This window comes from Scomber scombrus, chromosome 13 (genome assembly GCF_963691925.1).
Source record: "Scomber scombrus chromosome 13, fScoSco1.1, whole genome shotgun sequence".
Taxonomy (NCBI): domain Eukaryota; kingdom Metazoa; phylum Chordata; class Actinopteri; order Scombriformes; family Scombridae; genus Scomber; species Scomber scombrus.
The window spans coordinates 25,481,775-25,500,768 of NC_084982.1; the positions used below are offsets into that span (position 1 = coordinate 25,481,775).

General features: G+C 39.5%; 1 protein-coding gene across 2 annotated transcripts in view; it reads right to left on the bottom strand.

Moving 5' to 3' along the window:
* The window catches only part of tns1b (tensin 1b), a 154,902-nt gene that overhangs the window by 116,926 nt on the left and 18,982 nt on the right, over nucleotides 1-18,994 (bottom strand). For both annotated transcript variants that reach the window (XM_062431420.1, XM_062431419.1), the window contains exon 2: nucleotides 1,682-1,796. In XM_062431420.1, the coding sequence (XP_062287404.1) occupies nucleotides 1,682-1,796 (115 nt within the window). The remainder of the gene's footprint in view (nucleotides 1-1,681; nucleotides 1,797-18,994) is intronic.

The window sequence follows — 18,994 nt, forward strand, 5'->3', positions numbered from 1 at the left end:
ATAGAAACTAATCAGATCCTTTATGGCCACCACATCATGTTGAGGCTGCACTGAGAAGCTTTCAGGTGTGAATGTATAACTGTGAGAGTATGGAGCATCTGACTCACCCTGGATAATTAAAGGGTTAAAAAAATATATATGTGTGCATTATATAGCAAGAGAAGATAAAAAGTGTTAGAACTAGACTTAACTAATAACTAACAATAACTAATAATTGAACCCTTTCCAGGAAGAACAACATGTGATTTTGTCAAATGGCCTTTAGGGGCCAAAAGATACCAGGGTGCAGAGTAAGCTTTTGTTTTTCTGAGCTGTGCCCTTCAAACATCTACCCGTCCTGTGTCAGGTTTTGGGAAGCTGCAGCTGAACGTTCCCCCTCTGTGAGCCAAACCAAACATTGAGCCATTTCCGCATGGTTTCAGTTGAAGTTATCTGTCTGAAAACAGACATTTCCACTACATCATGACGTGCTGAGGAGATCAGGGTCATATATTCTTTAATTTAGTTTTAAGATGATTGGGGAATCACATGGGAGTAGTTTAAAACATCAAGACTGTTCTGATCGTTAAAATGTATTACTTATTTTCCTGTAATCCTGTAATGATGTGAAACATCAAACAGTTTCACATTATCCTTCAGTCTAGCCCAACATCTGGCATCTGCGTAGGCAAAAATAATAATTATGGATGGACACAGTACTGCTTGACCCTAATGAAGTTACATTAGCTTTTAAAAAACAGATTTATTCAGAAGCCAGCCATAAATGGAAGAAACAGACATTTTAAAATGTTGGGGGGTTTTTTCAAATAAAAAAACATGTTCCCATCTCAGAAACACCACTCAAAATATTCAAATAGTTATGTGATCTGTCAGCCACTCGCCTCTTCTGTAAACACCATTAACGAAATTGAGATGCCGCTAACCCTTGGCCTTCCTGAGGCCTCTTTAGCCTTTCCCTCTCATTGCTCTGACATGGAGATGACCCAAGGTAACCTTAGATGACCCCTCATTTATACCACTGATGGATGTTGTGACAGACGCTGCCTGCATTGTCGCAGCAGGTCAGAACAGGTATGGTCAATTCCCTCAGTGAGCCTCAGCTCTGGATTAGGGAAATGTAACAACTGAGTATGGATTATGGGTCTACTGAGTGTAAATAATGTTGCATGTTTCATATTAAAGAATGATCCATAACTGCCCCAAACGTACCAAAGGCTGAGAGTCAACTACCAGCTATACTGACATATATTTGCATGATTTGCACTTCAAAAAACATTCCTTATTTATCTTATATTTTAGCTCTGTCACTTTGTTGGTTCTGATTGGTCAGCGAGCCTGAATTTGAAACCAAAATATGAGAGTGGACAACGCATGCAAACCCGTGGAACAACCTTAGCAACAATCACTATGGGACAGACAGCTGTTTGTGGGCATGTGTAAACAATCTGATGTCATCATGATGAGGAAGTAGTTAACTTAGTAAATGGAGCGCTCAGAGCAGGTTGAAGATCTGGCTTTTGACTTGAAGGAGGCATTTTGACATACGATCAGCTTATGTTCATCTCAGATATCAATGTTTAAAATAGATATTGGTCATTATAACACAAAAAGAGTAATACATCCTGCTTAAGTCACCAAACAAACCATCCTGGGTTGGAGTTTCAGGTCAGGTGAGACTTACCTCTGCAGATGAGTCCGTCCTGGATGATGGTCTGTTTGCAAACGCTGCAGTGCTTGGCCTTCTTGAACGTCTTCACCCGGAATGTGTGGGAATGAAGACCATCCAACTCCTCCGGCTGCAGTAAAGAAAAACAACAACAACACAAGACAAAAGAGGTGGAACGTTAGTGTCAAAATGTTGGGATCAATTGGGACTTCAATGAGTCCAGGTGGTATGAGTTATTTTGGACAGATGCTTTTATTTAAGTGCAGGTGTTTCCCAAAAAAAAAAAAGGTTCATTTTATATAACTGACCACATGGGATATGCAAATAAAGTCCTTGTCAAGAGCATGGCACATCATGAGCTCTAAAAATAACTTTTAAAGCCTCTTTTTTTTAGCTTTTATTCTCTTTTACTGCACTTGCTTTCTACTTTCAACACTCTTTCCTGCTGCTCTGTAGTTATTTCTGTGTAACATTTTTTGCAAAGCATCTTTATGTGACTTTAAAAATGCTGTATAAACATAAAAAAATATATAATATAACTTTCTATGCTAAAATAAAATACAAAATAAAATGTTTAAAATGTCCTTTAGAGTCAACCTAAAGCTGTAGGGGTTTAGGCCAGCAGAACAAAGACTAGACAAAGGAGACCACAGCCTTATCTGCCTTGTTTTCTCTCCTTCATTCACCCTCTTCCTCCTTCCCTCTAAACTTTTGTCAAGTCATTTCATTGTCCTCCTTGCAGGTGTGTTATGTAAGCTTTTGGAGAAACTCTGACAGTATCCCCACCCCTGTGAAACACTCCTTCTGTATCTGTCTGCTGCCTGCTGCTCCTCTTCCTCTACTGTATACCATCTGTCCTCCCCCACCCCAAAAAAAGCCTTTTCCTGTCTTCTTTGTAAATTTGACATTCAGCGATGCTGGAGAGCAAACACAAAAGTGAAGCTTTGGAGGTTTCCTGTGGTGTTTTTACGAGAAGCCTGCATCGTGTTTCCATTTGCCCTCCTAATGACTGATCGACGGGGGAAATGTGACATCATTTCTGTGGTGTATTTGTTCAGCTGGTCCCCATTTTTACTTTGATTTTCAACTCACTGGGAATAATGGTGCCTCAAATCCCCCAGACCACCTCACCAAATTGTTATATTATAGCTATTTTCTTGTAAACCACACAAAAAAAGTACCCAGTCACAATAGTTTCATATTGTATTGAATGCATCAGCTTCCTGAACGTTTACCAGAATATTTTCTGTATAACTCTGGGAGTTTAGATGACTAAGCTCCAGCTGCAAGGGAAGACAGACTATAAGTGCAAGTCTACGTGTCTTTCATGTATCTAAACGTCATAAATGTACATATGTTCCTTGCACGGATAAAAGAGAGAAAAGGAATGTGTTTTCAATACAGGAAGTGCCAGTTTAGCAGGGCATCCAACCATGAGGCTTCCATTAAGTGTGTGTGTGCATGCTGGACACGGCTAAAAGTGGCCATGTGGTTGGCATATTGGGGGACATAACACTGGAATTTTCATATGGGAAGACCATTTCATCTCCAATCTGGGCAAGGAAAATATAGCAGCTCCCTTTCTGTAAAAAAAAAAAAATGCAGACTACCAACCACAGCAACCTTATAACCACTAATGACCCCTATTTTTTCTCTTCTCATCAATTCTAAAAGGCGACGTGTTGGAAAAGCGGCTTAGGGGTGTGCAATCACAGCACAGACACTTGAGTGATAAACCAGACTGAGGATCTGTTGGAAGCTTCTCACTCCTCACTTCACTGACTGCTCTCTCAGGTTCTCTGCAGAAGGAAAGGAAAACCCTTCCCATGATGTTTTATTTCCATGCGGAGCAGAATCCAGTTAACACATTGTCTTCATACTGATGTTAAAGAGGCACCCGTCGATTTTATAGATTAACTGTAAAGTTTAGTGTGCTACTCAGCACGTGAAGGGAGTTGTGTAATATTTTTTCTGGAAGCACTTTATCAAATCGGTGAAGAGAGCCGTCATTTTAGCAGTATTATATGGGCTCTTGCCACGGAAACTACAAATATTTTAACAGAATCACTGCATCAAAGGCGAGCATGGGGTGTTAAAAGACTGTAATGCATAGACACATGTCCAATTACCAAGCAGGTATAGTGTCTAAGAAAAGGCACTATTGAGTTGCATAATGGGAAGTGAAGGATTCAGCATTTTTTGAGCTTGACCCATATTAAGGACAAGGGCAGTGTTCAGAAAGACATCAATACTGCATGAAAAGGTGGGAGTGCCAACACTGAAGGCTCCAGGAAAAAAAAAAAAACCTTTTGCTGCAACACAGTGCAGCAGCATCCAGCAAAGCACTGACTTGTGCACATTTTTGGCATATTACTTTGTAATGTGAATCTGGTATTTCTACCATTTGCCTGGTGATCACTGCTAGAAAAAAGGTAAAATATTTGTCACTGTGATATCTTCCCAGAGTTGTAAAATCCCGTTTTAAAGTATTCTAAACCTCACTGCAATGTTTTGGTATCTGATAAGCCTGTAAACCATATGATATATTACTACAACTACAACTTATTAGAAAACCTCTTTAAGTTTTATGGGGATCCACTTTGACTATCGGCAATCATATTTGGTGAATTTCTTTGAAACCCGGAACAAAGATAGTTCATTTGTTTGTAGAAAACCATTATCTTACTAATTCAATCTGAGTGTGTTTAGGCTATGTTAAAGGAAATAGGAGAAGGGAACTTCCAAAGTAACTAGAATGGACTTTACACATCTGGCTATTTCAAAGAGGGAGAAAAAACATACTATATAAATAAACTAAAAATCTCCAGAACATTTCTTTGAAAAATCCCACTTTTTGTAGCTACCAAACCCTTGTCAAGGGTGTGAACCATCAGCTACAATAAAGTGGCTTTTAAAAAGAAGATGCAGACTTTTCTAAAAGCTTTGAGATTAAGAGAATGCGGTAAGATGGTGTGCTGAATATGCAGTGCATAATTATACATCACAGACAGCCAGAATTGGTGTATTTTTGGCAATTCGCAATCTTTTATGAAGGTTTAGGCTCTCAAATGGACTGGTATTACCGCTGGTGTTTATCATGCTCTGTGTGGCAGCTCAGTGTTTGTATCTTCGGGCCACATGGCAACAGCAGGACAGCCGACCCTTCATTCCATCTCCTGGCTACGTCTTACCACCACATAACATGATTAGCTTAATCTAGTTAGGCTGAAATAATGGTCATGACTGTGCAGGACGCGCAATGTTGGCAAAGGGGGGCGAGGGAGGTTTCAGAGGTGGGGGTGGAGGTCTCTGCCTGGCATCCATACATGGGAGTTATCCAAGGTGCCGCCATGCCAAAGCTCAAGCTGGCACCTGCTGGGTTGGGAATCTGGATATGGATTTTGGGGGATTGGGCAGGGGAGATAAGTGGTTTAATGATACATTGAGTGTGTCTTGAATTTGTGAATAACTGCGTGTCTGTCAGTCAGTCTGTATTTCAGTGTTTTCACAGGCGCAAGTCATGTTTTTCTCTGTTCTGTCAAAGGGACACTAGTCTTTGTGTAAATTGATACCTCTACAATGAAGCAGCACAGAAGCTCTGTTGTGACATAAAATACAATCCTCTGGTTTCGCTTCCAGACTGTTTAGGAATCAACTGTCAACATACTGTCAGCAGAATGAACATGACCCAGCCAGCAGATATAGGTGTTTGAGGAACACCCTTTTTAATCGCTCTTGTCAAAGTGTCTGCTTTCTAACCACATCAACAAAAAACAGTCATTAAGCCCACAGGAATTGAACTTTGGGCTGCAATGAAGTAATCGGGTTTGGGTGCAATTACCACAGAGATATTTAGGAAACAACATGACCTAACAGTAAGCTTCTGTTGTGCTCTTTGTGCCTCATGTTCATTTTGAAAGTAAAAAGTAAAATGATGACTGACAAGAAGACAACTATCTGTTGTTGGTCACTGTATTAGTTAGTTTTTAATGTGGTGTTTCTTATACTGAGTAAACTATCATAAAAAAAAGTATGAAATGAAATCATATAATAATGAAAAAATATATCATATCTTGGAGAATAGAAATAAATGTAGACACTACTGCATGCATGCAGCTCTGTACCTGCTAATACACATTTGCAAATCCAATCCAGACTCCAGGACAAATTATTTCTGCAGCATTTTAATCAGCATGTTGCCATAGCAATAATACATGTTTTTTCCACTGTTGATGTCCTGTCCAAGGCTGCATACTGACTGTCAATTTAATTTCTCTGACAAAAAGCTCCAAAGGATTTAAAAAATGTGGAAAATGCCATTTCAAGTAAATTAACTTGACACACAAAAAAAGAGAAATTAAGTCATTACTTGAAGAATGTTACATATTCTGGATCTGTAGAGGACTTCAAACTTAAGCTTTCTCTTTCACTCTCTCTCACACACACACACACACACACTCACACACACAAACACACACACACCTATACACTTGTGTGTTAAACAGGCAGAATGTCTCAATCTCGGAGTCTATTCAGCGGCCTCTTTGACCACTCCTGAGCCTGCTCACACTGTCCCAGCCTCCACCCATTCATAGACCAGAGCTTATCCAGTAGCCTAGGATGGACACAGAGTTTGGGGGGGGGGGAGATGGGGGGGTTGCAGTCATCCACTGGTATGCCACTTGTCTTGTTTACACATTTCTCATTCTCTTATTTCTAGGGGTAGAGTGGTTGTAACAAGCTTCGAGAGGTATGATGTCCATAGGGACACTCAGACTGAAATTCCATGTCAACTTTAAGAGTTTAATTCCCAGTATCATTAGAGTGGCTGGTAGTCCAACATGTCCTTCTTTACAAAAGCCAAACAAAAGAAAGAACTCTTCAGCAGGCCTGTCTATGTTAGTCCTCTTGCCCTCGACAGAAATCCCGTCATTTAACCTCAAAATGTAAATACGCCACTGAGCAATATGGCAGGATGCTCCCTTTTGTGAGCCTTTAATTGTTTCCGATCATTAGCAATGCACCCGACGCTCTTGCAGTTTGTTTATTGTTTGGGGGGTGCCTGCCCGGGGTTTACGGAGAGACGCTTGGGGAGATATGGGTGGCGGGAGAGGTATGGGGGTGGGGAGCACAGAATTAAAGGCAACCCTGCGTTCACTTGGAGACTTGGCCCTCGATTATTTTCAGTTTCAACATGTTGCGGGACCATGCAAATGTACCCGGTCCTTCACATTCGCTTCACACTCAGAGCTCTCAAATGGGCCACAAAGGAAGGAAATGGTTTCAGACAGGCAACCGGGACCCCCGAAAGCTGGGGTCAGGGTGCACACATACCCCCCTCAGCTCAGGCACTACAGCTCCTGGGAACAGACTCCCGTTCCCTTAGAGACGCACGCATAATCTCCTGCCTCACACTCATTAGCACACACGGGCAAAACAGCCACTCTTGTGCATAAAAATGTGCAAACACACACACAGACACACACACAGATTAACACACTTGTACATACACACACACACATACATGCATAGACACAAGCCTGAGCATCTCTCACACATCCCAACCTACTTTTACACTTTTTCCCACTGTTGAAAGTCCTTAAAGAAGAGAGAGGTCTCCAATCAGTATCTCATCCCTCCAACACTGGTTCTTTTTTTTTCTCCCCCAATAAGTCCAATAAGTCTTTAACAATGATGGTTGTGTAAGATTGTTACTGACACAGTGGTGTGTGTTTGGGTTGGTCCCATCTATTGTTGGCTGTGGAGTTTCTCCTAATTATCAGGGGCCTTTTTTCCCTGTCATTTTAAATTTCACAGGAATCTTAGGATCCTTCAAGGGAGGTGCTGAATTAGTCTACCTTAGCTTTGACCCAGACCTCGAACTCTACTACACGTTTTATAACAGTACATATGCCTCACCAAATTTAAAACTGTATCACTTGAAGTTTTTGGCCACTCAACGACTGCAAAATACCGACATATTATCCCCTAAAGTGATCAGAATCATGGGGAATGTGTTAGTAACACTCACTAATTACAAATCAAGCAGACACAGAGGAACATTAGCATTCATTTGGAGTCTGGTTCAGGTCAACTAACAGATGTAAGTTCACTGTTCACTTTCTTTGTAGCTCTCTTTGGTCTCCACTAACTCCTCTGAGAAATATTTGGCCTTTTCGCTGCTAAATGCTCAACTATACTCTCACCTGCAAGTCACTTACTTTGTTTTATCTGCCATTAAGTGCTACACAGGCAGCATGCAGTGTGTTTTATAGTTTTATCATCTGCTACAGCTGCAAATGAGTTCATGGGAGTGGATTTGCTGGTTGGAAATATTGAGCTCAAAGAAACTATAAAGGAGAAGTTAATATAACATTTATAAAAACATAAAAACAGCCCCTGTAAAAAATTAACATCTACAGCATTCATAACGTCAAGAAGAAGCATGCTTTGTCCTGTAATGTTTTCTGATAAGACCTATATACTTTTAACGTGGGCATTGACAAATGTAGCTTTCATGCAACGTAGAAGAAAACAAATCACAATAAAATGAACTTTTATGTATTGGTGACAATGATTGAACGCGCGTGCCAGCTGGATGTGAATCTGATGTTAAATGGCTCGAGCAGAGCAACAAGTCAGGGATGACATTTACTCCAGTTTCTTTACAGTATACAGGATCACCAGACCTGGATGTCAGGATGATCTGCCAAAGTAAAGACAGGCAGGAAAGCATCCAGACAAGCAGACAGGAAAAGGCAGATGTGCGACTGGCACACAGACAGAGAAGAAGACCTAATATCTCACTGACTGATGGCCACTCTTGCAACAAAAGACTGAATTTCTATTTTCTTGCCGATACAATCAAAAATGTACATGAAACATTAACCTACACATCATCTAAAGCTTGCATTTTAGTCGCTGAACAAATAATTACTAGCTATATCAGCTTCTTTTTTTAAAACATCTGGAAATCTGTTTGTTGTTAAATGTCACAAATCTTATAATGGATAATGTTTTAAAGTCACACAGTCACACAGAGCAGCTTCAGTATTTGTTAGGTAATGTTATAGTACGCTGATAAATCCTTCCAGACTCTGCTTTGCTACAGACATTCCAGCCGCATAAGGTAACCAGGAGGATGTTTTTCTCTTTAACTGTAGAACTTAAACTATTCCCTCAACTGTTTCCGAAAGTGTGACTCATACTTTACGTAGACACACACACACACAGACACACACACACACACACACACACACACACACACACACACACACACACACACACACACACGCACACACACACTTCACCTCTGATTACACTGGCATTCACTTTCATCATCATATCATGCATTACCTCATTTACACATGGAGCCATGTTTGTGTCGGGGGGGCGTGTATATGCACTACACACACACACACACACACACACACACACACACACACACACACACACACACACACACACATACAGTCATAATAAAACCCTGTGTATTTATGATACTGGAAACATACACAATCCAGGTGGCATCTGATACTTGGAGCCTTTAGGTTAAATCTTTAATTGCAGCCTGTATCTGATGCTTTTGGCAACACTGGATGTCTTTTTTAGGATGCACAGTAGCTTTTATTTGAAACTTATATATTTTCTTGCCAATTGCCTCTTATTAAAATAGATTGGACTTAAATAATTTAGATTCTTTTCACTCAGAATATTCCAATCTTGGTTATAAACTCATTAAACTTTATGGTTTAATGTGATTTTAGTCCGTTCTGTTCTATTAAAATCCTCAGCGTCCCACAAGAGGAAATTCTTGTGCAGCAGGGCAGTTTAAAAACAATAAAACAAAAAAACAATAGACAATAGAAGACATTTAAAGTATGCATATCTGTCATACACATAAAAACAAAATACAATGGAAAAGGTAGATGTGACTAAACAATAACAGCAAAACAAATGATACGGTAAGAAGTACACAGCTGTGCATGAATCTAGAGGCATGTGGAACATCTGAGTTACATGCATCTGCTGCACATGGAATACATTTTAAACATGTTGAACCTGAGGATTTCAGATTCCTTAAAGGATAAGGCTAGCAACGTTTTATATATTGAGTTTGTTAGAAACGGCACCAAAAACTAATAAGATAGTGACTCGTTCCAAGACAGATGCCACTGAGCATTTGCAGAAACACTGTTCTGTTTACAGAGCTTCGCTAGCTTGTTGCGCTACACAACACAACTTCTTGACTTTGTACTAAATTATAAATTTCTCAAACAAGTTCAGCACAACAAAGTCAAGAGGTTGTGTATGCAATGCAACAAGCTAGCAGAGCTCTGTAAACAGAACCACGTTTCCATGCATGTGCAGAGGCGTCTGCCTCATAAGGAACTTCTCTCTGGGGAGTTACAATCTTATCACTGTTGTTATTTTTTGGAGCCATTTCTCAACAAATTACCACACTCTCTAGGGGTGAAAGAACACGTCGCCCATTGCAGCAGTGTGGCTCAATGATGTGCTTTTAATAGTTTTTGGGAAAGAAAGGAGGTCTACAGCACAGAGGAATAAGATATATCAGACTTTGGTTACACACACACAATACTTGTTAGTAGATCAATCCATTGTTTGTTTGGTTCTGCACATAAGATCTGCTGACAATAAGAAAAAAAATTTAAAAAATCAGCAGCCACATCCTGTAAAGAGAGGTTGGTCTGGATTTGCTGAAGATTTTTGCTTTGCATGCAGATTTGACTGATTCTGTTATACCATCAGCTGGCCATGTTTAAAAAAGTCCTACGAAGACAATGACTTGATTTAATGTTTTCTACCAAGGAACCAACTCTGCAAAATTTTACATGTGGCAAAATAATCACAACAGGCCTACTTACAGCTGTAGTGTGAGAAGGAAACAAGCAGCCGAAACAGACGAGTATGTGCAGTCTGTTCACCCCCTTCAATGTCACAGTGATTTCCTGCAGTCTAAATGAAGTCAATGAAAAGCATATATACATACACAGGACGGCGCTACATGATCGCCCCCCACCAATTAAGACGCTATTGTTCTTCCTGCGGGAGCCAGAAGACTACACGGGACGTCTCCAGTCAGCTGGGTTAATCAGAGAGTTAGTAGGCCACCGTCTCTCATATGGGACACCATATGCATGGATGGACATTTTAACAAGACGCACTGGGGTGATCACTACATGTCCCCATCTGTGACCCTTTCTGTGTGTGTGTGTGTGCGTGTGTGTGTGTGTGTGTGTGTGTGTGTGTGTGTGTGTGTGTGTGTGTGTGTGTGTGTGTGTGTGTGTGTGTGTGTGTGTGTGTATTACACTTTTTGATGACTGGAAAGGTTATTCTTGCTTCCCATTTTTTGCAGAGACACCCACCACCCCCCACCACCACCACTCCCGCTGGGCATGTTCCCTTTTCACAAGGCAGCTATTCTTCATTTTTCACAGCTGACCTTTCACCTATCTCCACTTTTCTTCCGTCCTGGCTGAACTCTTCGCTTCACACCCTGCCCTCGTCGAAACAAGACGTTCCTCAGCTCCAGCCGTAAATCCCTCTCATCCTCATCCTTGACCTCCACTCTCCTCCTCCTCCTGCTCCTCCTCCTCCACCTCCACCCTTCCTCTCTCTCTCCCCTCATGTTGTCATGTGACTATAAAAGAACCTAAACTGTTTCCCTGCGAGTTTGCACCGGAGGGCCATGAGAAAGAGCCAGAGGAGTTGTCACTTTGAACTAAAAGGAAATCTATGAAATCCTTGTTGTGATCGGTGTGCAACCACAGCGCTTCGTTTGATGATGTATGATCCTGTTATAGGAACTGCTTTGTCAAAACACCCTACTTACAAACACACACACACACACACACACACACAGAGCTGGCTGGAGACAATGACACTGGCTGAGATTATATAATATCCTCTCTGTGATTTTTAAGATTGTTTCCTCTTTAAAAAATCATCGAACAAAACAGTATTTATAGTTTATACTTTCATTTTGGTCTCTCCTCTGAGAAACTGATTTTGCATCAAAAAACTTTTTTACTGCTTTCCTGAGGTAGTTTTGGGAGTACGGCCATGTTCAGACTGACTTGAGGACTGCATGAAAAACACAGCCTTCTCATTCAATTGAATGCAAGACACTGATGCAGTAGGGGTGCCAACAAAGAGAAAAACATTGCAGGATTGTCCAGTAAAAAGTCGAACCTGGATGAACCTGCTTCAACTTTTGCTGCAACTCAATGTGACCTCATGAAATGGCAAAGCGCTGCACTGGCCGATCACACAGGCACAGATTCCTGATGGATTACTTAGTAACGTAACCTTCTAAAAATCTTTCTGTGAGTATGAAAACAATATGTGCAATATTTTAGCATCTGACAAGCCTTTAAACACATCAATCTGTAGCTCCAACTGGACTTCCAAGATTACATTTCATTTTCTAGCCAGTACCTCAAACAGAAAAGCAGGAAAAATGTTCAAGAGAAGTTTTGTAGCAAGCCGAGTGTAGATACTACTAAAAACGCAGGTACTGTAAGTGACACATTTTCACCTGTAGGCGAGGCTAGAAAGACAGATTTGGGGTGTGGTGCATCACAACAGGTGCATTTGGGCTGAGCCATCATTAATGCACCAGTGAGTACGACACCATCTTTTCCATAAAAGGTTGGAAGCTGTCAGAAAAGATTAAAAATGTAAGTGAAAACAACATCTCATGCCTGGCAAGTACACCATGACCAACATTCAATCCTGCTTCATTTAGTTGGGACTGGGCCAGAGATAAAGATATTGTTCCTCAGTCTTTAGTATATTAAAAACATTTCACTATACCATCTCCAGGCGAAATTCACGTGAAGTAAAACATTGTTACAGACTGCTACAGTATGAGTCATCTACTATACAATGACTAAATTATTCATCCCACCCATTACAAGAAAAGGCATGGTTAAGTTCTGAGTGAAAACATCAGCTTAAACAACAAAAGGAGGATTCACCAGAGGCTTTGTTCTTTCGCCGAATGCCTACACTGCTGTTTTTCTGCTAAGCCTCATATTATATCTGTTTAGCCTTTTGACTCAATCATTCTAATTAGACATTACCTTTGCAAGCCTGAACATTGTTTGCATCTGTATTGTTCCCTGTTTTAGAAAACGTTGTTCTCAACCTCAAATGAAACTAGTTTTTATGATCATGATCAAGTTTAATGTTTGACAGAAGAGTCTCATACACCAAGAAACTCATGAAATTTGATTAAATTTACTGCGGTCTGGGTTTCATCAGTGCTACTACAAAGCATATCACTCCAGGAGAAAGATATTCCCAGATATAACTCATGCAGACAAATGTTCAGTGACTTCTGGATCAATGCACAAGGACAAATGGATAACAGATAAAAAATGACTCTACCAAGAATTAGCCTGTTTCCAATTAAGGTATTTTACTGACTTATCCTGAATGACATGTTACAATGCATCCAACAGTTGAAGAAGGAAGTGTCTGTAAATCCCGTAATTGTAAGCAGCCTATACAGAACAAGTGCAACAGGCAACAATTCACTGCTAAACACTAGAAAGACGAGAGCTTTTTCTTTTTTCTCGACCCTTCCTTCCTCTCTTTTCTTCCGCTCTCCGGTTCCCACTATCCAAATGGCCTTACAATGAACAGTCACCTGCTTTTCATTTGGGGGAAAATGCACCCCAGGCATTCCAGTCTCTATCCCCTCCTCCTCCTCCTCCTTCCTAACTCTACTCTCTACATGCATTTCATCTCAGTGAGGTGGATCCCAGGGAGGAAATTACTCAGTCATCCAGAAGTGAAGAGGACGAGAAAAGAAAAAAAAAATCCCTTCATTTTCACCAACCATCAGCAGTACTGAGAGAAGAACACAGAGCGGTCCTTCCATACTAAATGCAAATGGTGGTATTTGCATATTAAAATGAAATTTGGTACAAACATTCACATGATGAATTGTCATAAAATTGCTGATTATGATCAATTTTTGAATTTGTTCAATACTTTGGTTTGACATTCCCGTCAGCCTCTAATGAACTTTGTGTTTAGCACTAATTATTAAATATTAGCGTGCTGACATGATAAAATAACATAGTGACAGTTGTAATTATCCGTTATGAAAAAAAGCACACATGTAATATAATTTAACATGTGAAAAAGATCATTTCATATGTGATGTTGCAATTTCATATTTCAGAATTTTTTGAAATGACAAGTGTATCATAAAAATCACATGGCTGTTTATTTCATTCATCAAATTTCTTACAAATACATAATACAAGCTAAAATATTTGATTTTGAAATGGCATCTGATCAGTAAAGAGTTAAAGGGTTAGGGTTTTTTTCCACTGACATTTATACAGTAGCAACCCAAAAGTTCTGTTAGTTCGGTTTATTATGATCCAGATGTTCAATAACATGTGTCTTACAAATGCTACCACTACTAGTTTATCAAGTTAGCATCAAGCTTGCACAGTCTGACCTATAACTGTGTTGTTTATAGAGTGGAAGACGATGCTGAGTGAAACCTGACAATAAATGGAATGAAATATACATATATTTATTTATTTTATAGGGCATTTTATATACAGTTGTGACATTGGAGAGAGTTGACAGAGAGTGACATGCAACAAAGCTTCACTGCCAGAATCGAACCGTGGACGTTGCTGTTATGTGGCATGCACCTTAAACAGTAGGCTACTACGGTGCATGTAGAAGGTCCTTTCCATATATCCATTTATCCATGTTCATATACTTTAGAGAGAGGCTGATTCTATATTTAAATCTGAATATACTTTCATTAACACCTTGAAAAACCAAAGAACATCAGTGTGGTTTTTTCCAAGATGGTTTTATCATCGGAGGCATCTTAAAAAAGAGAATGAAACTAATGTTAATGTGCCAAAACAAATTACACTCACAGTGATTTTGTGATTTGTTTTGTGCAAGAATGTATTCACGAAAACAGTCTCAGTATCTCTTAATCACCAGAAAATGATTACACAAGTATGTGGCCACATTCCTCAAAGATAAAGACAAAGTACGGAATTAATGGAACAAAGGAGTAAGGAAATAACATCCTCACACTAATGTAGAGCAGAAACATTGTTATATGGAGCTTTATCTGTTTATACGTCCTGCTTTGGTCGTTGCTGTTAAGGTAAACTTTTCTTCTTTACTTTTGTATTGTGTTGTCTTATTTAGTTTTGTAGTCTATTGCTTGATTTTATGTCTACTGAGTGCAAAATTAATTCTTTGCAATTATTATTAAACAATTACCTTTTCATTTCCTGACCTGGATTGACGTTTGTGTTTTAAAATCTTAATAAATTCATATTAAGTAACTCGTGAAAGTTCGGATTCATTTGTTTTCAGTGAAAATCTCAAAATTGTCTGAGATAAGCTTTTTCGTTTTAAGAAAACAAAGCTCTGGACTTTGTCTCACAGCATTGTGATATAGCAGCCTATCAAAATAAATTATACATGAGGAACAAAGATGGCTATGAGCCCCAAATAAAAGCAAGACAGATGACCTTCGCCAATAGCATTGATTCAGAGTGATAAAGCAGGTTTAATGAAAGACAGCCAAAGTTCATCATAAGAGCTAACTGCCAGGGGAAAACAGCACGTGGTCTATATCGGGCTCGGCTGGCAGAGGCTCAGGCACTTGGAAGAGCACAATGAAACTAAAACCATAACCCCAAAATGTTCTCCTGGACGGATGGAGATGACATGTTTTGGGGGGGATTTTTGTTCTTATGATTAGATCTCATCATTTCCTGAAGGGTGCCTCTTCTGATCTTCAAAACTAGATCACAATCACTTCTGGATTTTTGCCTGAAATACATAAAAAATCAGGAAACTTCAAACAAATCTGACAGATTTACTTGTGGCACTAACAATACTGCAGGTCACCTTACTGAGTATGAGTTTGAAGAATTATAAAACTGAACCCCTCAAATGTAAATCCCTGTCCCCTTTGGATAAATGCACAGGCGGCACAGCAGGACGCTGTCAGCGCCAGTTCCAATGAGCATTGTCTGGCCTCACACTTGAATGCATAGGTATCCACAGGATGTCTCAGATCACATCCAGAGTTAGAGGTTATCATGGCATTAACAAGGTCTGTGGGCCTCTTTGATGAGAGCCCTTCGACTGATAGATTGGAGAAATTGTGCCAAGAAGGATCTTGACCTCCTCGAACAATCCACAGTGTACAGCTGGCAAAGTCAAAATAAATAAATCCTCACTCTTACTCTTAATCTCTGCAGTGTGCTTTATCATGATCTCAGAGCTCTCATATTCAGTCACGCGCATACACACACGCTAAGGTTCTGGCATTAAATTTAATAAAGTGACATGTTTCCTGGCTCTAATCAGTATTTGTGCTTTGTTGCTGTGCAAAAACAGAGTCTTGTTAAAACAATAAGGTTTTACATAAGTTTAACTTGGCTTCTCTGCTCAGTTCTGGCAGTGAAGAAGCACAGAGTTTGAGTCTACATGCACATGTAGGGAATGTTTTGGCGTATAATCATATACTGCACACATGAGATATGAAGCATGGCCATATAAGGTGGCTTTGGGTGCTAAAAAGGGTTTGATAAACAAGATATGACACAATAACGTCAACTGAAATCAAATTTAATCATAAATCTGTGCAGTCAAAAAATGTTTTCTTTTTAAATATATTGACAACAGTTTTGTATTATTAGATTGAAGGAGGAAAAAAAGGTTGTTGGGGAAATATTAGACATGCTCCTTTATGTCTTGGCCAGCTGGAGTGGTGTGTTGGACTAAATAAACTGTTGTAGCTACAGGTCATGGACAGACAGTGTGAAGCTAGCAGCGATGTTGAAGAGCAACGACCAAACTAGCATCTAATGGGTCTATTTTACCAGGTATTTTAATATGCTGTTTAATGTGCTGCAGCTGAGCAGCTAATTATCTCCCTTTGTTGTTTGTTTGGTGGCTCGTTTAACGAGCTGCGGTGCAAGACGTGTTTGTTAGTTAGAAGAAGAAGTCAGAAAGAGACTTTAGTGCTGTTGTGTAGCAGGATGCAATCAGGCTCAGTGTGACCGTCTGCTCCGCCTGTGATCAAATGCCACATTATCACATTATTAAAGATTTGATTTGCTGTATTGAAATATAAGGACTCCAACAATGTAAGATGGAATATTATTTGATTGACTAAGAGGCAACATCATGAACTCAAATCATTATAAAAATCAATGTTTCCCTCTTTGATTTTTTCCTCAAAGACGTGTCAATCTACGAATGATTTCCTGAGCAGATATGTGAGCTGTAGTTGGACTAGTTTTATAGGGCAATACACACAGAACACACTTTTTTCACCACTCTCCAAAGGCAACCATTCAAATATTCTGGTGGTTTCTACATTGGGAACTTATTAACTGTTCCCGTACAATTAATCAAGACCTCCTAGTTTCACTGTGAGCTTTCTGGTTTCACTGTAGCCGAGAACTAAATCAACAAATCTATGAATAAAAACAATTTCCTGTACACTCCTCAAGGTATATCATCCAGTAAATTGCTGCTGTCAGTCAGCCTGGTGACAACAGTTTGGCTGGCTGCTGTTCTTTCAGCACCTCATGAGCTGCTGCTGACAGGACAGATGGTTCTGCAGCGACGGTCTACAGGAGGTCGGAGTCGGTGTGGATTGAATGGATCGGTCGCTTCAGTAGAGTTTACACGCTGCTGACATCTCACTTTTGATGTGAGGCAAATATAGAAAATCCATTTGACTTTAGAGTTATTTCTATATTCAAAACTTTCCTGTCCAAGCAGGAAGGAAAGCGATTAGCCAGTATTGACACACATCATCAGGGTTGGGAAGGTTACTTTAGAAATAAAATAGGTTACAGATTATTAGTTACTTTATTTAAAAATGTAATAAGTAATGCAACTATTTCAATTACTTAATCAAAGTAATGTAACGTTTTCTAACCAATGTTTCAGCTGTTAGGGTAAGTGTTCCCATTAAACACCAAAATCAAAGTTCAGCTGTTTTTCATGGATACTGACATGATTTATAAGGGAGATCATTTCTTATAAAGCAAGATTTATCTCTCATTTGAAAATGTATTCATTAGTTCCTGTAGATTTTAGAAAATACAATAACGAGAGTCAAAAGTCTGCCATGGGCTTAATTGGCACTGTGATACCATTTAAACCCACATCATGATTTATTTACAAAATATATTTAAAAAAAATGTTGATTTCATATAATTAAAAATGCAATATATGTATTCAGTAACATGTTAAATATTAAAAAATGAGGAAAAAACCCTCCTGAGAAAAATCTTAAAGGTCTGACTTCACATGTAACCCCCTTTGTGCAATACATACAGCTAATTAGAATCATCTTAAACTGAGTATTTATAAACCACAATGTGATGTCAGTCGGCACTGGCCACTAAATACCGTAGCAATTAGCAGCAATAGTCAAACTGAATAACATGCAGATGAAAGTGTGACTGATGCTGGCATGTTTTCATCTTAAATTACAGCTATTAACTAATTCATTTGTAATTAGCAGCTGCAGCGTACACATGCAGTCAGTCTGCATCTTAAACCCTCTGGCCGTTTGGACACCTCGATCATCAGCTGCACATCAGGTGGAAAAAATGACTTCATGTTTCTGCGTAAACCTCTGATATAAGCTCCATTTCTCATGCATGTGTTGGAGTAAAATAATGGGTTTTTTTTGCTTAACAGAATCTGAGATTCGGCACTGAATCATCGTCAACTGACTAACAAAAGTGCAGGAGATTTGTTTTGCAATTTTGTGGTTCCAGTGTTGCCAGCGCCAAGGCCTCACAATGAGCTTCCTGTTAGCTTTCCAATCTTAATTACTACCAGGTCCAAACACCTCCCCGTACTTCAGAGCAAAGTCTGCAGCCAGTCCCCACAGGTTTTTCACTTTTCTAACAGTGACCTTTGACTTTCATTGCTGTCAAGAGTCTGGCAGCTTGAGGAGGGTCACCTGTATGAATTTATAGCCCCCTCACTGTTTATTCTGCAGTCTGTCAAGAACAAATGTAACCACAGCAGTGAAACCAGAGAGGCTGACAAAAGTACAAAATATGTCATAGAACGTATGTTTTAACAGAGATGTTAAGGCTGTTAAGGCTATAAAGACTGATTTCACACTACTACTGAAAATGTATAAGACAAAGTCTACTTCAAATATCTGCATAAAACAAGATACATTACATAAAATCTGCATGAATTCAGATATAATTAGGAAGCCAGTCATGTGATGCTATGCCACGAATTACACTTATGTTG